The 18213-nt window shown below is 38.3% G+C and overlaps 2 protein-coding genes across 3 annotated transcripts; one reads left to right on the top strand and one right to left on the bottom strand.

Moving 5' to 3' along the window:
- Positions 1-566: 566 nt before the first annotated feature.
- Positions 567-5605, top strand: LOC307022389 (acyl-coenzyme A thioesterase 1-like). Of its 2 annotated transcripts, none has more exons than XM_079655189.1 (11): positions 567-789; positions 1718-1965; positions 2174-2273; positions 2716-2906; positions 2999-3162; positions 3266-3385; positions 3537-3619; positions 3702-3795; positions 4383-4463; positions 4631-4766; positions 5182-5605. In XM_079655189.1, exons 2-11 carry the CDS (start codon positions 1773-1775, stop codon positions 5304-5306), a joined length of 1287 nt encoding a protein of 428 aa, XP_079511315.1. In that variant the 5' UTR covers positions 567-789; positions 1718-1772; the 3' UTR covers positions 5307-5605. The 2 variants fall into 2 exon arrangements, with proteins under 2 accessions (XP_079511315.1, XP_079511316.1); XM_079655190.1 differs by having other exon boundaries at positions 567-800.
- Positions 5606-5755: 150 nt separating this feature from the next.
- On the bottom strand, positions 5756-17184 carry cUnh12orf56 (chromosome Un C12orf56 homolog). Its single transcript, XM_079655187.1, has 14 exons — positions 16717-17184; positions 13949-14144; positions 13267-13282; positions 10393-10564; positions 10157-10312; positions 9517-9605; positions 9101-9245; positions 8592-8686; positions 8060-8149; positions 7883-7970; positions 7725-7799; positions 7399-7476; positions 6570-6751; positions 5756-6400 (listed from the first exon to the last, which is right to left on the bottom strand). Exons 1-14 carry the CDS (start codon positions 16966-16968, stop codon positions 6295-6297), a joined length of 1740 nt encoding a protein of 579 aa, XP_079511313.1. The 5' UTR covers positions 16969-17184; the 3' UTR covers positions 5756-6294.
- Between the last annotated feature and the right edge of the window lie 1029 nt (positions 17185-18213).

Raw genomic sequence — 18213 nt, 5'->3', positions numbered from 1 at the left:
ATGTACATCATGTTGTGACTTTGATGGATAACACCCTATTTAAAAAAAACACATAAACACATTGATGTTGCACATAAGAATAGTATCATACATTTATGAACTCAGCCTTAAAGCAATATTTGGCTGATTTAATAGGATAAGATCAAATTAATATTTTGTATTTACATTAAGTTAATTACATCTTATAAATGTCTTTTGCAACCTTTAATTTCCCCATCTTATTTTTTTTTCACATTCAAGTATCTTATTTTGTTTTGTTGCCATGTCCTGTTTAGCTATAATGTCGTATTTCTTTACTAAGATATTATTCATGTATCTATTAATTATTATATAATAATATAAAGCTATTCTCATAATTTGAAAGCTGCTTCAAAGTTATGGACTTGTGTAGATTAACCTGAAACTATTTAATAAATTGAATATGTATTGAATTAATAACTACAAAACTATACTCTTTAAAAGAAAGTATAACGGATGAGAAATTAATAATTGAATAGCAAATGAGTTAAATCAATGCAATGATATGACGATTAATGAACGGAAGTGGAACAGGTTGAACGGTTCTCATTTACACATACATAACTTGAACGCAACGCGACCAAAATCACGACCAAAAACGGAGTATTTTGATTGAACTTTTTAGGCTAGGGTTTTCTTATAAACAAGGGTTTCATTTAGAAAACAGGAGAATGGCTTTTCACGGCTTGTCCTTGGCTTCACTGAACCTAATCTCAGTGCTCAGTGGTATTAAGGGTTCCAAGGGTCGAGGTGGTCACTTCTTCTTGAAAGGTAAGCCAAAGGTAAGGTTTGCTAGTGAGCTAACGGCGAATACATGTCTATTGAATGTGCAGAATTTGCATTCAAATGACAACAACTTTGTTGTTGTAGAATGGGAAGGGTTGCTTGTTTTGGGGCGGGATGTCGTTTTTTAATAATGAATTTCAACGCTAAATTGTGGAGCTAAAACTGGTTAACTAACTGAGGCTAGCGGTCGAGAGAGCTAACTCGTGGTGCCTTCACGCTTAGTTAAAACTTTGTAAAAGTGTGTTTTCGCCTGCTAAAGATGTATTTTGTCCGCATTTCGAGAGGTATACTGAGTTCTGTGTATTTTACACAGAGCTCAACTGCAAGTATCTGGTCATAAATGCCTGAGGTTGGTACTACTATTACTTTGACAGAAAAGTCTAGAAACAAGATAATAGGGAAGGCAGCATTTAGTGCATGGAAACATGTTAATTCAGTTGTTATTACTTGTATGAAATACGCTTATTAGGTCAAAGTTGTAATACGACAATGTAGAGAAACTCTGTTACAAGTCAAAGTTAAGCATTACAAGTACGAAAGTACTGGTATTAGTACAACAACTCTACGTATTATGCTGAATGGTTAAATAGATAATAATATATCCGTTTTTATTTGTATATCTGTATTTTGTATTATCAATTTGAATCTAAAGAGTAATTACGCTCTATCAGATAACTGTAGTGGAGTACAATATTTTCAGAAATGGATAATATTGAAATAAAGGAGGTATAAGAGTAACCTTGAATTGATTATTACATTTTTTTAACTGTTGGGTATCTGTAATAATGCAATAATTATGACTATATATTTAATATAAATGAAGTAACATAAAGTGTTCATATTGAAGCAAAGTATAAGAACCTCTAAATTGTACTTGATTAAATGTACTTATTCAAATTCTACCACTAACCAGGTTAAGCCATTACACCAAACATCTCAAGCCGTGGATTCACAGAGGATTCTCCGGCATGTCTCAAACCGGCCCCCCGGTTGTTTCTGTGCACCCCTCTCGGGCTATGGTGGACGAGGTGTTCAAAGTGCACGTGGAGAATCTGCCTCCAGGATCTCCAGTGACCCTTCACTCCCTCCACCAGTCCGAGGACAAGGACTACTGGGAGGCCTTCGGGCACTACGTCAGTGATCACAGAGGCACTGTTTCTGGTGAGGTATCCTCTTTTTTATCTCCTCAAACTAATGTTTACATCTTTAGCCTTACTTGGGACATTTTCAGCTTTGAAACAGCTTTGTTTAATAATATGAGTTTATTTTATTTTATTTATAAGTTCAACATCAGCTCCTCCTGTACTTCCGTTTACAGCCAAATTGCTTGTTAATCTTTGTTGTATTGATATTGTAATGCTTCTTTTAGTTGCAGATGATTTGAGTTGTGGGGGAACCTACACAGGGAAAGAAGCCATGGGATTGTTGTGGAGTATGCGTCCTGTCCCAGGCAGCCGGGAAGGCCTCAGGTAATACACCTGCAGAGGGAATTAATCTAAACATTAGCCAATACATTTATTTTAATTCAAGTTTATTCAGGTTAGGATTGCAAGCAACCAAACTTTAAACGCTTGCTTTTTGAATGGAGTTCATATCCATTTCCTAAGCTAATATAAACATTACATACAATATATAATATTTGCTTATATATTTGTTAATAATAGCAGTACATTTAATTTATAAAGCGCTTTTTTGAGTACTCAAACATACTTTCATTTCATTAAATAATACAAACGTGTTTACAAAAAAGAAAAAGTGAGATAAAATTAAATAAATTAGAAAATACAGAACTATCAATAATACAGAACTCATAAATGATCAAATTATTTTATGTGTAACATAAAACTGCATTTATAAACTAGCAAATTCACTCTAAAAACGGAACTAAATGAAAATCTTTTTACCCGTCAGGTTGAGAAAGTTGAACGTGTGCATCCCTCAGCTAGTTAATACCTCAGTGTACAGTGGACATGTTGGGGGGGACTTCAGGGAGCAGGATCCTCTGGCCTCCGTGCTCACAGAGAGATGGTACATGGCTCCGGGGGTCCGGAGGATCGACATCAAAGAGAAAGGAGTGAGAGGGACCCTGTTCATACCCCATGGTAGGTACATCTGCCTCAGCTAAATAACTACCCTGCATTTGGTTGGATTATAGCATAATAAGTGATCTGTTTTATGTCTGTGCGTGCCTCAGGGCCAGGCCCCTTCCCCGGCCTGTTGGATATGTGGGGGGGCGGCGGGGGGCTGCTGGAATATCGATCGGCCTTGCTGGCGTCTCACGGTTATGCTTCTATGGCGCTGGAGTATTTTAACCCTGCAGAGGTTAACACAGCAGAGTTAGAGCTCAACTATTTTGAGGTTTGTCTTGGTTATGATATTCTATTAATATACTATATTCAGACTTCATGTATGTCAAAGACAAGTAACAAACGTTCTTGTTTTTCTCCAATCATCTATACAGACAGCGTTTAATATCGTCAGGGACCATCCTCAGGTGATGTCGGACAGAGTTGGACTTTTTGGACTGTCCCTCGGCTCGATCGTGAGCATCTCCTTGGCAGCTTTGAGCAGTGTCGTCAAGGCAAGTGACAAATTTAGCAGCAATAGAACAAAACAACTACAATCAGAAGTCTTGGCTGTTAGACATTGTGCAACAGAGGGCTGAACATTTTCAAGTTTGAGATTTGGCCCTGATAACAAACTGTGATAACTCTCTTTGTGTTCGGTTCCAGCCTCGTTGCTGTGTTTGCATTAGTGGCAACCACACACGTGCACGTGGGGGGACCATTGGAAGTGTTTTCAATGAGTTCTTCAAGTAGGTACTCAGTTATTTAGTCAGTCACAGAACTACAGTACACAAAAGCTGGACTGATGGGAACAATTATTTGTAATAACAGGAACGTACACAAGGTGCGCATGGATGAGAACAACTACGAGATTTGGCGAGATATGGGCCTACCGATTCCCGATGATATCTCACAGAAAGTGGACGTAAGTACTTGTTGAACTATAGTGTCTCAGTTTAATGACACATTTTTCAACATTTTCGCACGCCTAAAGGGCTAACATGTTTTGCTTCGGCAAGATAATCTCCACATATTAACAACACTTTTATAAATGTTGAAACCTTAATGCAACCTGCAGAAGCAGAGATCTAATTGAAGGCAATAAACTAACTACATCTAAGTCACATGACTTCACCACCGCTAAGCTAAAGGTGGCTAATGTTAAGCATGATGACGTTTAGTAGTCTCATTTAGGCACTTGTTAGCAAACGCTATTTTGAACACACATAGAAGCTTTAGAAAACTAGTTGGGTATTTACTGACACGTTTTATGTCGTAAAAACAAAATGTTAAAATCTCTTCAGCTTCTATTTAGTGCAGAATTTATTTTAGTCCTCTAATCGAAAGAGAAAACTTTAGAGTTTGAGACGAGGGAACAGAAATTGCTAAAATGCTAACACATTTCCGGGTTTTAGTTAAAGTGCCCTTCATTACCATCGCTTTTTTTATTGATTACTATTGCTTTATTCTGAAAAGGCATATTGAAGTTGTTCTTTGTGTATTCTCTTTGAGGTTGGGAAAATAAATTGTCCGATATTGTTGGTGAACGGCGATGATGATCAAAACTGGCCCACAGTGGAGTCAGCTGAGGATGTGAGAACACACGCACACATACCTATGAGTACCTTAAGAAGCACTTCACAAATATATAAAGTCATACACACATTTGTAAATATGTAATGTTACATATATTGAACAGTGTGCACATTTTTTCTTCCATACCTTCTCTTTACATTTTGGATGTTTTTATCTGACCTCAGATGGCACAGATGATGCGTGCAGCAGGAAACGAGCACCTGCTGACGAGACTCGAATACCCGGATGCCGGACATTTGATTGAGCCGCCCTACTCCCCTCACTTCAGAGCTACTAAGTTTATAAAGGGTGGACAGAAAGGTGAGTTATACAGGGTCCCACATGATACACAGGCAGTGAAAGCCTCAATGACAAACTCCCAGGATCCAACGCTACATCACTGCAGCAATAAACAACATTTTGGTTGACTGTAGTGCACAATTCTATTTGCGTCCGGGTGAAAATAGTCAACACTACGGTGTGTGTGTGTGTGTGTATATAGCCAAATTGGCAATTTACACCCTGGTTGTATATAGCATGGCAGAGACACATGCTAACTGTTATTTAATAATTACATTAGAGGTTGGCTTGATTAGCCAATTACATAAGGTGTAGCTATTTTCCTCCGAGTGCAAATAGATACATTATTATTTTTAGAATACCCTGGTGTTGATGTTAGAAGTAACTGCTATAATCCTCCAATTGTGAATCTCACAGACAGCGTTGTGTGTTTCAGTGATTTTGCTGTGGGGAGGAACAACCAAACCCCATTCAGATGCTCAGGAAGACTCCTGGAAAAAGATCTTAGCTTTCCTGCAGCACAATATGTACTCCAGTTCTGGTCCCAGAGCAAAGTTGTGACGGATTACACAAATTATTCCCACAAAACAACCTTCTTTGTGAAGAGGTCATGTTAACTACCTTTAACATGAAGACATGTTCACTGCTTCTTCAATGTGTTGACCAATTCCTCTGATGGATTGAAGAACAAATCAAATGTTATTACTTTGAATCATCACATTACATTGTGCCTTTGATCAAATTGTGCCTCTAACATGTGCCATAATGTGAATGAATATAGGTTGTGAATGTGTTAGAAAATGTAATGTTATTATAAATTGTACATGATATTAAATTCAAAACGATTATACTATTTGAAATCAGCTTTATTTTGTTAAATTATTAAATCAACCTTCCAAAAAATATTCGGTCTACTGTTTTTCAAAATAATACCCGTTAATATTTTTTAAGCACCAAAACAAAACAAGAAACACAGCGGAGACTCATCTGTCCAAACATCTTAAAATCTGCATGTGTAATACTTTTTATTTTGATCTCAACTGAAACAATATTGAGTGATCTCTATCACATTCAGCTGAAATTTATAACAGATTTCAAAGTTTCATCTTTATTTAAAGTGCATATCACCTAAAGCAGATTTACAGTTTTGACTTCGGACACATCTACAGGTTAAATTATAAACACAGGCAGAATCTAAACAAACATCAGGAACGTTTGTTTTCATTGCTAAATATTATATTTTCACGCTAATATGCTAAAGTAAGATGGTGACATCTGTATACAGTACCTGCTTAACATCGCTATTTTAGCATTTAGCTTATAGCAATGCTTACATTCATGAATTCCAGAGAAGATTTTTGCTTCACAGCATCATAGGAACACTTATTAATAAAACAAATAAAAGTCATATTCTTTCTGCTGGGATCTTGAGTTTCATAGCAGCAGAGATGCTTCATGCGTTACGAGTTTAAACTCACTCACGCTTTGGTAAAGGCACACGCTGTCACAGCCTGTCTCCAGGTGTAAGTGCACTCGTGTGTTTGTGCGATCATTTGAGCAGAGTGAGGATCTGCTCAACCAGCCGCAGGGTGGGGGGACTGATCGGGTAGTGAGGGGGCAGCTTCACCTCAACACAGGACAGCTTCACAAAGTACCTGCAGGCAAGACATAAACAGATCATTAAACTTGCATCATTCGGGTCTTATTTTAACCTGACACAACGTGTGCAATGTTGACAGACTTCACTTGAGTTTGTGACTGTGCATAAATTACTGAAATGATAAGGTTCATTATTTCCAAATTCCTAAAATGTTGAGCACAGACCTGAACTCCTCCCTGAAGTGAGACCTGAGGTGCTGAGCGAGCAGGTTGTTGTACTGCAGGCAGGCCAGCAGGAGGCGACAGCGCTGGAAGAGCAGCACTGACTGAGAGGGAGCGAGGGGGGAGTCCTGCAGGTCGGACAGAACCACGATCACCTGCTGGGCCTGGTGACTGACGAAGGACATCTGCAGAGAGGAGAAAGACTAGGAGTGTGTAGTGCACAAAATAATCAGCATGTAGCAGTGAAGTTCTATATGTGTCTGGCTTTTATGGTTAGCTTTCAAATGTGTGACTTTCCGAATTTAACTTTGCCCATGTTACGTTTACGTCTCACATTTTAAGTGCACGGACATCTTCCCCTTTAGTAAAGGAATGAGAAAACGCCTCTCAAACAATAGTAATGATATACTTTATTGATTTCATTTGTGCACTGTTCATGCAAGACACACGCAGCCCAAAGTGCTTTACATTAACAACAGAATAAAGACAATAAACATATTGAGTGTTTTTTCTCTATGCCGGTGACAAACTGCACAGATACAAGTCAGGGTTTGTGGACATAATTAAAAGTTATTGCCATATTAGGAATGAAAGTTTACACTATCGACTAAAGTTTTAAGAACCAAAATAAAAAAGATTTTTACTAATCTCATCAAATTATAATTATTTTGCGCTGATATTACCAATGCTCGTTACATTTTGATGCTGCAACCGGTACATTTTTCATGCTAATAAGAAAGAGATAAGGAGAGAAAACTGATCTGATGACAGTGTTGTTAGAGCCTAGCTTTTGTAGGACTGGCAGTATTTGAGTAACAGTAAGGAAGTTTACCAGGTGAGGATGAGGCTGCAGGACTCGGAGGATCCAGCCAACAGACAGGAAGTTCTCTGTCAGGGAACATCTGCTGGCCTAAAACACAGAAAGGTTACAGATACGTGTAGAGTCACCGGCTGACACCATGTTTGGATTCACCATTGCAAACTCAAGAGGTTCAACCTTTAACAAATACAGAATATGTTTAGTATATATAGTTCGATTGTTATAGACCTGCAAACGTTTAAATTCAAAACAGGATCACATACTAATAAGTTTGATTCGTATGTGGAGGTAAGGTAGCAACCATCATTTATGTATGTCGACCTGCAGTTAAAACTCACCTCGTGGCCTAAAAGCAGCAGCTCGAAGAGCAGAGAGCAGGCAGAGTCCAGATACTCCGCTAGTAAGGCCTGAAGCTGACAGAGAAGGACAAGGGTTACATTAAAACGGATTACATAAATAATATTTATGATATATATTTGAGCAGAGAACCGCTGACCTCACAATCTACCAGAGATCTTTGCTTCTGTGTTTGCAGTTCTGCATCACAAATCAAGGCAAGCAGCATTCTGGAGGCCAGGGCACCTCTGCAGGGAGAGAGAAAAAAGGGAGTTTAAAAATGTATTTAGATATTTATATAGATTTGAAATATTTAAAGCACAGGTGGGATGCTTACTTTTTGGCAGAGAGCAGGTTGAATCTGGCTGGTTCGACCTCCGTCTCTCTGAACATGACGGCGAGCGTCTGCACGATCAGAGTGCTTAGTCTGTGCAGAAACATCGAGCTACTGTTAGACTCAGAGCATTTATACAACATACATATAACATATACAATTACTCTCTGGACCAACACATCTTCTCTTTAGCCCGAATGATTTGTGCACGTGGTTGACTTAATAAATGAACACTTATAGGATGACACTGAACATATTTTTGCATGTTAAAACTATTTTCCTAAAACTCCTCACTGCTGACTGTTTTAAAAGTATGCTGTTGTGTTTTAATCCTATTAAAGATATATGTACAGTCAATACAATTAGTTTCAGTTTGGTTGCCAAACAGGAAGCAGGGAGATAAATATAGGAATATGAACACCAAGCCTTCTGCCTTCTAAAATAGCCATAAGTGTGTTGTGTAAAATCAAAGCAGCTTACAATCTCAGATCACACATAATCCTGCAAACACACACACACACACTGACACTCTTACAGTAATTGATCTTCCGTGTAGACTCCATGGAGGCTCTGACAGCCGTGCAGAGATTCTTCCAGAGTCTGAACCAGGAACACGCACACCTCACTGGACTGAAACACAACATGACAAATCTTTACTGAAGTTTATTCTGGATGTGGAACACACTCACATTTGTCTGAATGTAAGTGTGTCTTTGTGAGGACATGTTGTATAGCAAGTATAGTTATTAATACTTCTTCAAACAGGAAAAGAGCTTTGACCACATGTCTGGGCACTTCATATTTATTAGGATTTCTTTATCTTGAAACTGCAAATAGATATGTTGAGCTAGTGGAAGGCAAACAGAGGAGCCACAAATGGAATTCCCAATACTAAAAAGTACGGGACAGCAACCATTTTCTTTCCCTTATCAATAATCAATTAATAGTTTGGTCCAGAAAATGTAAAGACACATGTAGCAAAAATGCAATTATTCTAGAATATGTTGCGTTGTTATTAGTTAGTGTGACTGTTGGAGCCCTCACCCTCCAGAAGAGTCGGCGCAGAGCGATGTTGCGGTGCGCGGCGGTGCTCAGCTCCTGCAGCAGCAGGTACAGACTCTCCACTCCGATCCCCTCCTGCAGCAGCTCCGAGCTCAGCTGAGCAAACAGGTGAGCAGTCCGCTCCCAGCTGCACACACACAGGTTTATAAAAGGTCGGAAAATAGTGAAAATGTTCATCAAAGTTTCTCAAAATCCTAGGTGATGTTATTTAAAGTCAGGCAATCTCATCCGCTTTGAAATTGTGTAAATTCTAAGTTAATGTAATAGAGGAAAAGCTGTGAAAGAACCAGTGAAATGATTATCAAATGTCCAGCAGAAGATTTTGTTCACATGTCTATGAGATAAACTAAAGATTCTTCCTGTTAGAACCCTGTATTGTGTATCAAGTGTGTTGTTACCTGATGCCAGGAAGTGCTTTTCCAGGAGAAGAGTCAGACAAGGCACTGCACCTCCTTCTGTAGAGCGGGTCTAATGACAGAGTGGACCTCTGAACACACACACACACACACACACACACACACACACACACACACACACACACACACACACACACACACACACACACACACACACACACACACACACACACACACACACACACACACACACACACACACACACACACACACACACACACACACACACACACACACACACACACACACACACACACACACACACACACACACACACACACACACACACACACACACACACACACCTTTTTCAAAAGGGATGGCAAATAATCTGATAATGTCAGAAACATTCCTCAGATAGCTTTTGAGGTGAACATGGTGTTAGCGAATTTGTTAGGCCTTTAAGTGGACCTCCACTGAAATACACATCAAAAACGATTCAGTGGACCTATGTAAAGCATTGTGGGTAATGTAGGCACCAAGTTTTGACAAGGAAGTAAAATGAGTGGAATAAAACAAAATGTGATTCTTTGATTATTTTTTGTACATTCCGTCTTAAGTCTGTTAATTTATTGGGAGTGCAATGCTAAATGGGTGAGAGACTTTAATAATGATCCCTCACAATAATGAAGCTGTTCCATGAGCTCTGCAGGTGGAGGTAGAGTCTGGAAGTAGGTGACACTGCGTACAGATGCAGCTCGGCCTCCCTCTCCTCTCCACTGTTCACACAGTCTCTTCCCAACAGGCGAGACAAAACTGTAATCAGCTTCCTCGGTACCTGAACGCAACACGCACGTCATGTTCTGTATTCTTAAATGATTTAATCCAAATGCAGAAAAAGGTTTTTGAAGGGGGTACCTGGCCTGTGTCGGAGAGGAACAGTCTATGATTGGAGGTGGGGGAGTAGAGGGAGGAGGCTGTGGAGGGGGGGTGAGGGATCCTCAGGAGGCCCAAAGTGTCGGGGTTTGGACAGGAAGCAGAACGCGGCGGCGGTAACATGTGATGCTCTGTCGCACTTTCACTGGGGCTCCTGATGGAGAGGAAAGAGATGGAGGAGGTTAACTTTAACTTAACGTGGATAGAAAAGCATGAGTTTTACCAATACTAATATTGACTGTACTAGCTCTAAAGCAGGGGTGTCAAACTCAAATACACAGTGGGCCAATATTTAAAAATGGGTACTAGTCGAGGGCCGGACTGGTTCAATGTTTATAGCAAAACGTATTGAAATGAACTTATTGCACATATCAAACCTGGAACTAACAAAGCTTAAATTATTGCCGATAAAAACAACTCTTATGATTGTATTTCTCCACAGGCCAACAACAGCTTCAAAAAAACAATTTCCCTCAAAGAAAAAACCAAACATGCCCTGTTGTCGCAAGAAAAAAAGTGCAGAAGGAAACATCCATGTAAACTCAGTGTGCTGCTCTGTGATGCTAGCTCAAGCCAGATACTTGGCATCTCATCTTGGGTGCAAGTTCATCAGTGTTTGGGGTCAGCCTCTGAGCTGAGGAGATCGTCAGGATGGAGTGAAGGTGTGCGTGCAATATACCGCCGAGCCAGATCGAATAGTAATTAAAAATTATCCTGCAGGCCGGAATTAAATCCACCAAGGGCCTGATTTGGCCCCCGGGCCTTGAGTTTGACACATGTGCTCTAAGGATACAGTGATTGAGAAAAGGTGATACAGTACAGTGAGCTCCAATGGCTTAATTTTAAGGGATCTTTGTTGCATCACTCTCATTTCCTGTCTTGCTTCTACTGCCTACAGATAATACAAATCATTTCCTCCCAGAACATACAGTAAGGCACTGTCATAATAACGTTTTGATGTGCATTTACTAGTTTGTACAGGTCCTGACCCTGCACAGAACTTTTTAACCTCACACGACCTACTCTGCAATCATTTTTTAACAAGGAGTGTTTCCCATTGAGATTCAAAATGTATTTCACAATGTGCATAAAGCAACAACCAATTGCCCTTAAAAGAAACTAACCACGGTAATAAAACAACATTTTACATAAAACAATGACATATTGAGTAACAAGACGTGTGCAATAAGCGGTCAGATAGTCCTTAATCCTGAGTTTATCATCTTCAATGGTTATAAAGTCATCTCATTTGTATCTACCGGTAGTTGTCTCTGCAGTTCGTGCGTGCGTGCGTGCGTGCGTGCGTGTGTGTGAAATGACCTCCCAGGGGTGAACTACACTCAGGCAGAGAGACAGATGAGCATTAGACGGCAGCATTTGCACTTTCCTGAGTTAACATCACACACACCGTCGAAAGATCTGTGCGTCATTTGTTGTAACCAGGCAACAAGTCAGTGTTCAATAAGCGTAAATCACTTCATGTTACCTGACTGACGCACAAACACAAAACACAGAGGAATTAATGAAAAGGACGGAAATTACCCAGGAAAATGTTATGTATATAAAAAGGTACAAATGTGATGAAGGTACTGTAAATGATACACATGTTTAAATGCCATACATTTGCAAGATGTGTTTTCTAAATGGGACATTTTTCAGTTGTCTTGATCACATTAGAGAGCACATATCTCTGGTTGGAAAAATGAGTTTGAAGACCAGGGCCCAGTCTATGAACTTGTAATACAGATTTTTACTCATTTCTATATTTGAAAATAAATGATCTCCGAATGTAACGCTAATGAAAACCATTGTTGGTCTCAGACCTTAATGTAAAATGTATTGTATGTTGTTCCTTTACCTTTAAGCATATTGTAAAAAGAAATGGCTCCAAAAGACACAAAGTTATACAATGTTGGTTGTTGATGCTTAAAGCCTTTCAAATTTTTTTTTTTTAAACACAAATTAACTGTAAAAGTCTATACATTTTTAGTTTTTTCAGCCAAATTGTGAAGATTTCTCTTCATTCAAACATTCAATATCAATAGTTTCTTTTAACATTAAATAAATCTTATTTTTATTAATTATCATTAAATATTCTGTTGTCTGGAACAAGTTAAGACATATGGATATGAAACTTTGGCCGTGGATGAACTTCTTTAAATCCCTCAGTGAACAATGAGCGGCAGGTAAACTGAAGTGGAACATGCCTCTTATTAAATAAGAAATGAGCTACCTGAGACTCTGAGGAGGTTCACAACAGAGCCAGCTTTCACTTTACGCATTATTTAGATGTTTCCCAACCGAAACCGGAAAGATGAGATTTGACTTTTTGTGCAATGTGTTGGCATTTCAGTGCAAACACCAGCCTTTTACCATACCTCACATATAGAAATCCAGGTATTTCAGCTCTTAAAGTTTAACCCTCCTTCTCTCTTGTAGTCCAGCTGACAAAAACACCAGTAAAGATTTTATAGCTTGAAGAGTTTGTCTGTTTCCGTGACTCCCATACAGAATCCTTCCAGCACACTTTGCATAGACAGAAGGGACATGCTAAATAAAAACACATAAAGATACACCATGTGAGATGCTAAACAAGTGTTAATAATCCTTTAAGTTGGGGGGAAAAATAGTGGCTGATGGAAACAAGTTTTAGTTTAGAGTACAGTTCTGGCTAGCGAGAATTCATTAGATTTAAAAAGGATATTATGCTTCTTTAAGAACCATTTTCGAAGCCTGAACGAGGCAAGTACTGGAAACATAGAAGGATAAAAAGAAAAAGAAACCACAGCCAGTCTCAGTTTCCATTCATGGATATCACCTGACAAACCAGAGTGTGTGTGTTGGTGTGAAGCTCACCTCTGAGCAGGATAACCTGTCAGGGAAACAAAAGACACAGGAGAGTTAAAACGATACTTTAAAGTATCAAATAAGAAAGGCAAACAATACAAAAATAAAGAACACATGAGCTTCACTGCTATTGTTACCCATATTTTAGCCACTCACACTCTGAAGCAGGTGAGTGAATAAATGAAATATATTTACAGACAGTCATTAACAAAACCAGAACAAAAACAAATAGCTGATTAAAAGAAAATAATGTGACACTTGATTTCATCCTACACATACAAGAAAAAAAAAAAGATGTAAACATTATATATATTTTAATAGGCTACACTTATAGTGCCCTGCATGTTGTAATGGCTCACTAAAACTCAGAATCAGCCATGCAAGGTATTGGCTATGGGAGGGACATTTTGAGTCCTTGAGGGAACTTCAAATATGGAAGACAGGAAGAGCCAGAGACTGTAGCATCAACACTGCGATTAGAGTCTGACCTGTTCTACTTCCTGAATCTAAGCACCATTAAAGATGTGGCCTCTAAGCTGAGACCTTGTCATTACGAGCCAAATGTGTTAACCCAATGTGCTGGTGTTCAAAGCCAAAATGTTTCACTGTCCTCTTACACACTGCGTGGTATTTGTAATGATTTGTTAGAGTATGATAATCGATTATTCGTGCATTTGAAGAGGTTCTTTACCTCCTAAGGTATGTGGTATTGTAAGACAGTCGCTGGGTCTGCGGGACGCAGGGGTAGCAGGACGAAGTCCCGCCCTCCGGTCTCTCCTCAGCCAGTCACGGCCCCTCGCTGCAGGCTTGTCAGTGATGTAGGTGATAAGGATGTGCTGGCAGCGCTCCCGGTCCTTCCCGTGGAGGAAGTCTGGGAGGTCGTTGACCTGCAGAGAGGAAATGGAGATAAGGATCTGTGTTCCAGATGTTGGATGTATGCCATCTTTTCAGCTTAGTTTTATATTCTATACTTTTTTGGGCATTAATTGACATAGAACAGGCTAGTATAGGAAGAATATGTTTTAGTGCTTATGTACTTAGTAAAACATATGATAAGATAGTTAAGTCAAATGTATCTAAATATAATAGTATAACTATAATAATAATGATAATAATAAATGTAATGTATATAGCTATGTTCAAAATACAAAAAGACACTTTACAAAAGTCATACCTATCAAAAGTAATTTACATTTGAATAATTTTGAATTACTATAAGAATAAATGTCTACATTTAATTATTTCGAATATTTATTTACAATTGTATTTATTCATTAATTTATATTACATATTTATTTGTATTTACCCTGTGTTTATTAAGATTTTTTTTCCACAAATATTTATAAAGACTTTTTTACATGTTTTCTTTTATTTATTTAGAAAGAGTTAATGTTACTGTATTTTGAATAATCTATTATCTTCTTTATTACAGTCATAGTGAGGTGAAATAAGTTCAACACAGACCAGAGGCTGACAGTGTAATGCAGACAGGATTAAACCGAGGAAGAATGTAACTCTTCGACCTCTGACTTACTTGGGTGTTAATGAGAGGCTTACTCTCTAAACACAGACGCAGCTTCTATTTCGGACAGCTCGTGTTATGTGGGGTTACATATAACACAGCATTAAGCTTGAATCTACTTTGACCCTCTTGTAAAACTCTAGACTCGGTCATTCAAGTTTTTTTATTTGTAACAGAGATAAACAAAAAAAACCTTGTTCTTGATCTTTCAGGGGTTTTAATTGTTCTTTATCCACATTTTGATATGTTTAATTATTGAGAACCTCACATTATCATGACGAATTAAAAAGGTGTTTTAAGGCTAAAACCCCTGCACATATGTATATTGTTATAAAAGACCCTATAAAAAACATATGCGATACTAGAAAGATGCTCTTGTCAAGTATTAACAGACTTCTTCAGATCAACTATCTGTGTTGCAGGTACTGCAGGATATTTGTAATAAATTAATCCTTTCAACTTTGAACAAGTTTGAATAATTTACAAAGAACAAATGATTTGGTTCCTGACTTTTTATTTGAATGTCTGCTTTTTATTCCATTAACAAATACATACATGGATTTATTTATAGTTGCAGTCCCAGAGGATTGTAGCTAACCTGATTTGCTGTTTCATTGATCATGTTGAGTGCTTGATCTTGACTAATTTGTTTTACATTGTCAAATGATGTCTGTTTTTAATTGTATTCGACAAAACAGCTTTTTTAAGACCCTGAGCCTTGGGGTCTCAGGTGGTGCACAAAACCTTGCATTGGTTAACCAAGACAATTAAAACATAAAAAGATCAAAAGAAAGAGATTTTCAATTAATTGAAAATAATCATTAGTTGCAGCACTAAACATGTATTGAATCATATAATATATATATATCAATAGTTGCAGTTATTTAATAAAATGACTCCAAGCTGATAAAAGAATCCTGCTGCACAGGGCTTTATAATTTGATTTGAAACAGCACAGGGGACATTTAGAACCGAGGCAGGATAAGGACTCAACTAAATAATGGTGAAACCTGTAAATCAAAACATCTGTATTCTTAAGACTTTAACTACAGCAGGCTATTAGTTAATGTTTTCAGGTAATAACCAGCCACTACGCAGCGGCATTGTTTTCAGCTTGTCTGTATGTGTCAAGATGGTAAATGTGATTCTGGAAATACTAGAAGCAGGATCTACCACAGAGGAGGTGATGATGATGGTCTTTATTTTTGCTTTAATCACAGAAAGAACTGCAACTCATTAGTTGAATTATTGCTTTCTTTTCTCGATAACTAGTAGAAACATCTCAAAAATATTCAGTTAACCATCTAATAACGCCAACAAGTTTAAAGTTGATATGCTGAATTTGAAAGCTACAATCACAGTTGAAGTTGCATCTGCTTGATCTAAATAAAAGAAAATCTGGAATACTCTTCAACAAAATGCCAATTACAAAATGTTAAAATGTTTAGTTCAACTATTTACTGGGAGCTGAAACTGTCATATTTGCTTGTACAATATATTTATCGACTAACAAATAGCTGTGGATAAATTATTGCTTAGTTGATGCACGAAAATCATAACTATTTTGATAACTTATTTATCTTTTAAGTACATTTTTTAAGGCCAATTCTCAACAGAAATTCCACTTGCTATCTCCATGGCAACTGCAACACCTATAATGGCCAAGAGATGTGGTTAAAGAAAATTACAAATAAAAAGGAAGTGGATCTCTAGTTGTCAATGTTAAGTAGTCAAACAATATTTCAAATATTGATAGATTGAGCTCTGGACATTTTAAGGGACATTTCACTATGTTTGATATCTTAAATAGACTATCAAACAATTCCGTCTTGAATCAAAATGAAACATATTGGAGGCGATTACAGTCACTGACTGCTGTGCTGTAGCTGTAGTTTTCAGTGAAAATAGAAGAAGTTTAATATGATTTTTAAACTCACCAGCTCGATGTGACGCACGCACCTGAAGTTAAAGGCTTCGGTGAGAGTGCGTGGCGGGTACTCTGTAAGATACACGCGCTCGTCGCTCAACACCACATGCATATACACCTTTTTAACGGTTTCTGATATAACCACGCACGGTTCGTAGGCTCGGATCCGCTCGTACACCGCCCGCTCCGTGTTCCGCTTCAGGAAGGTGTCCAGCTTCATGTTCCGCCGCCAGAGGAGGGCACCGGAGCCGGTCCGAGCCATGACGGTACTGGGAAGCAGTTGGTGACAACTTTGTGACGTTAACCTCCACTTTGAGGCAAAGCAGGGGGTCCGGCGTTGATTTCCATAGTTTAACTTTGGATTTGACGCAGGTACAATCTACCGGGCAGGTGGCGGTGCTCGTCCCGGTAACGACACTGACTGACAGGTAAACCGCCGCTGTCTCGCTCCATCAGCACACACTGCTCTCTGATTGGTCTGCGCCGTGAGGAGCAACCCTGCTGATTGGCTGGGACATAAAGGATCGTTTCATCATTTAAAAGTTCTGTAGCCACTTAACACCAGAATACATGGAGCTGTGGATGGGGATTTGTTTATTTTTGGTCTACATGCTAAGTGTAAAAATATAAATATCTGTATTGTTTTATTTTTTTATCTTGTTTATTATGGCATTAATGATGCATCTCATCTTTAATGTACATTTGAACCAATGTGGTTATCTCCTTGCTATTTCTGCATTGAAACACAATTAATAATATATTATATCCTTAAAGAATTATGGGTATATTAACACTGTTCTTTTATGTTGTACTTAACATCATTTCACACATTTTCTCAGAAATTGAGTGGCAAAATGTGCTCTTGAGCTAAATTAGACAATTCAATACTCACTTCAAACCGCTAGATGTCACTGTTTGATCAAAATCTTCATAAAACTGTATCTGTCCATCACTAGTGAAAGGTTTGATGTTATTTTAACTTCTGAATGTAACCACTATAGGACAGCAGTTTTTTTCATTCCTTAAATGCCTTCTTTGACCTCAGATGAAGATTTATATTGACTTCAGAGGGTTTTTAATGTATTGGACATATCCTTTGTCTAAGTGTGTGCATGTTATTTTTATTACCCTAGAACTTTTGTGGTTTATCATAAGACACTTTGAGTTGATCAAAACCTGGAAATGTTTTGAAAATGTCACGATTACTTCATTCTCCTTCTCTGCTTCCTCTTTTTGTCACACAACACACACACATACATACACACACACACACACACACACAGGCGGCTGCAGCTCTGAAGGAAGGCTTTGTAAAGGGGTGCAATGATGAACGCCGAGTTGTTCTGCAAACTGAAACAAACACACACACACACGCCATGAAGGAGATGAAGGCAGTGTTGTTTCACAGAGGAACACACTCAGTCTTTATGCCTCTCAGTAGAAGACTGAGACATTGTAGACACACAAACTTCTGGAGGTTTATCAAGGATCAAACTGAAATTATAAT

This window comes from Notothenia rossii, assembly GCF_949606895.1.
Source record: "Notothenia rossii genome assembly, chromosome: 10".
NCBI classification, from domain to species: Eukaryota; Metazoa; Chordata; class Actinopteri; order Perciformes; family Nototheniidae; genus Notothenia; species Notothenia rossii.
The sequence above is the reverse complement of the archived record's forward strand: the minus strand, read 5'-3'. Positions and strand labels throughout refer to the sequence as shown.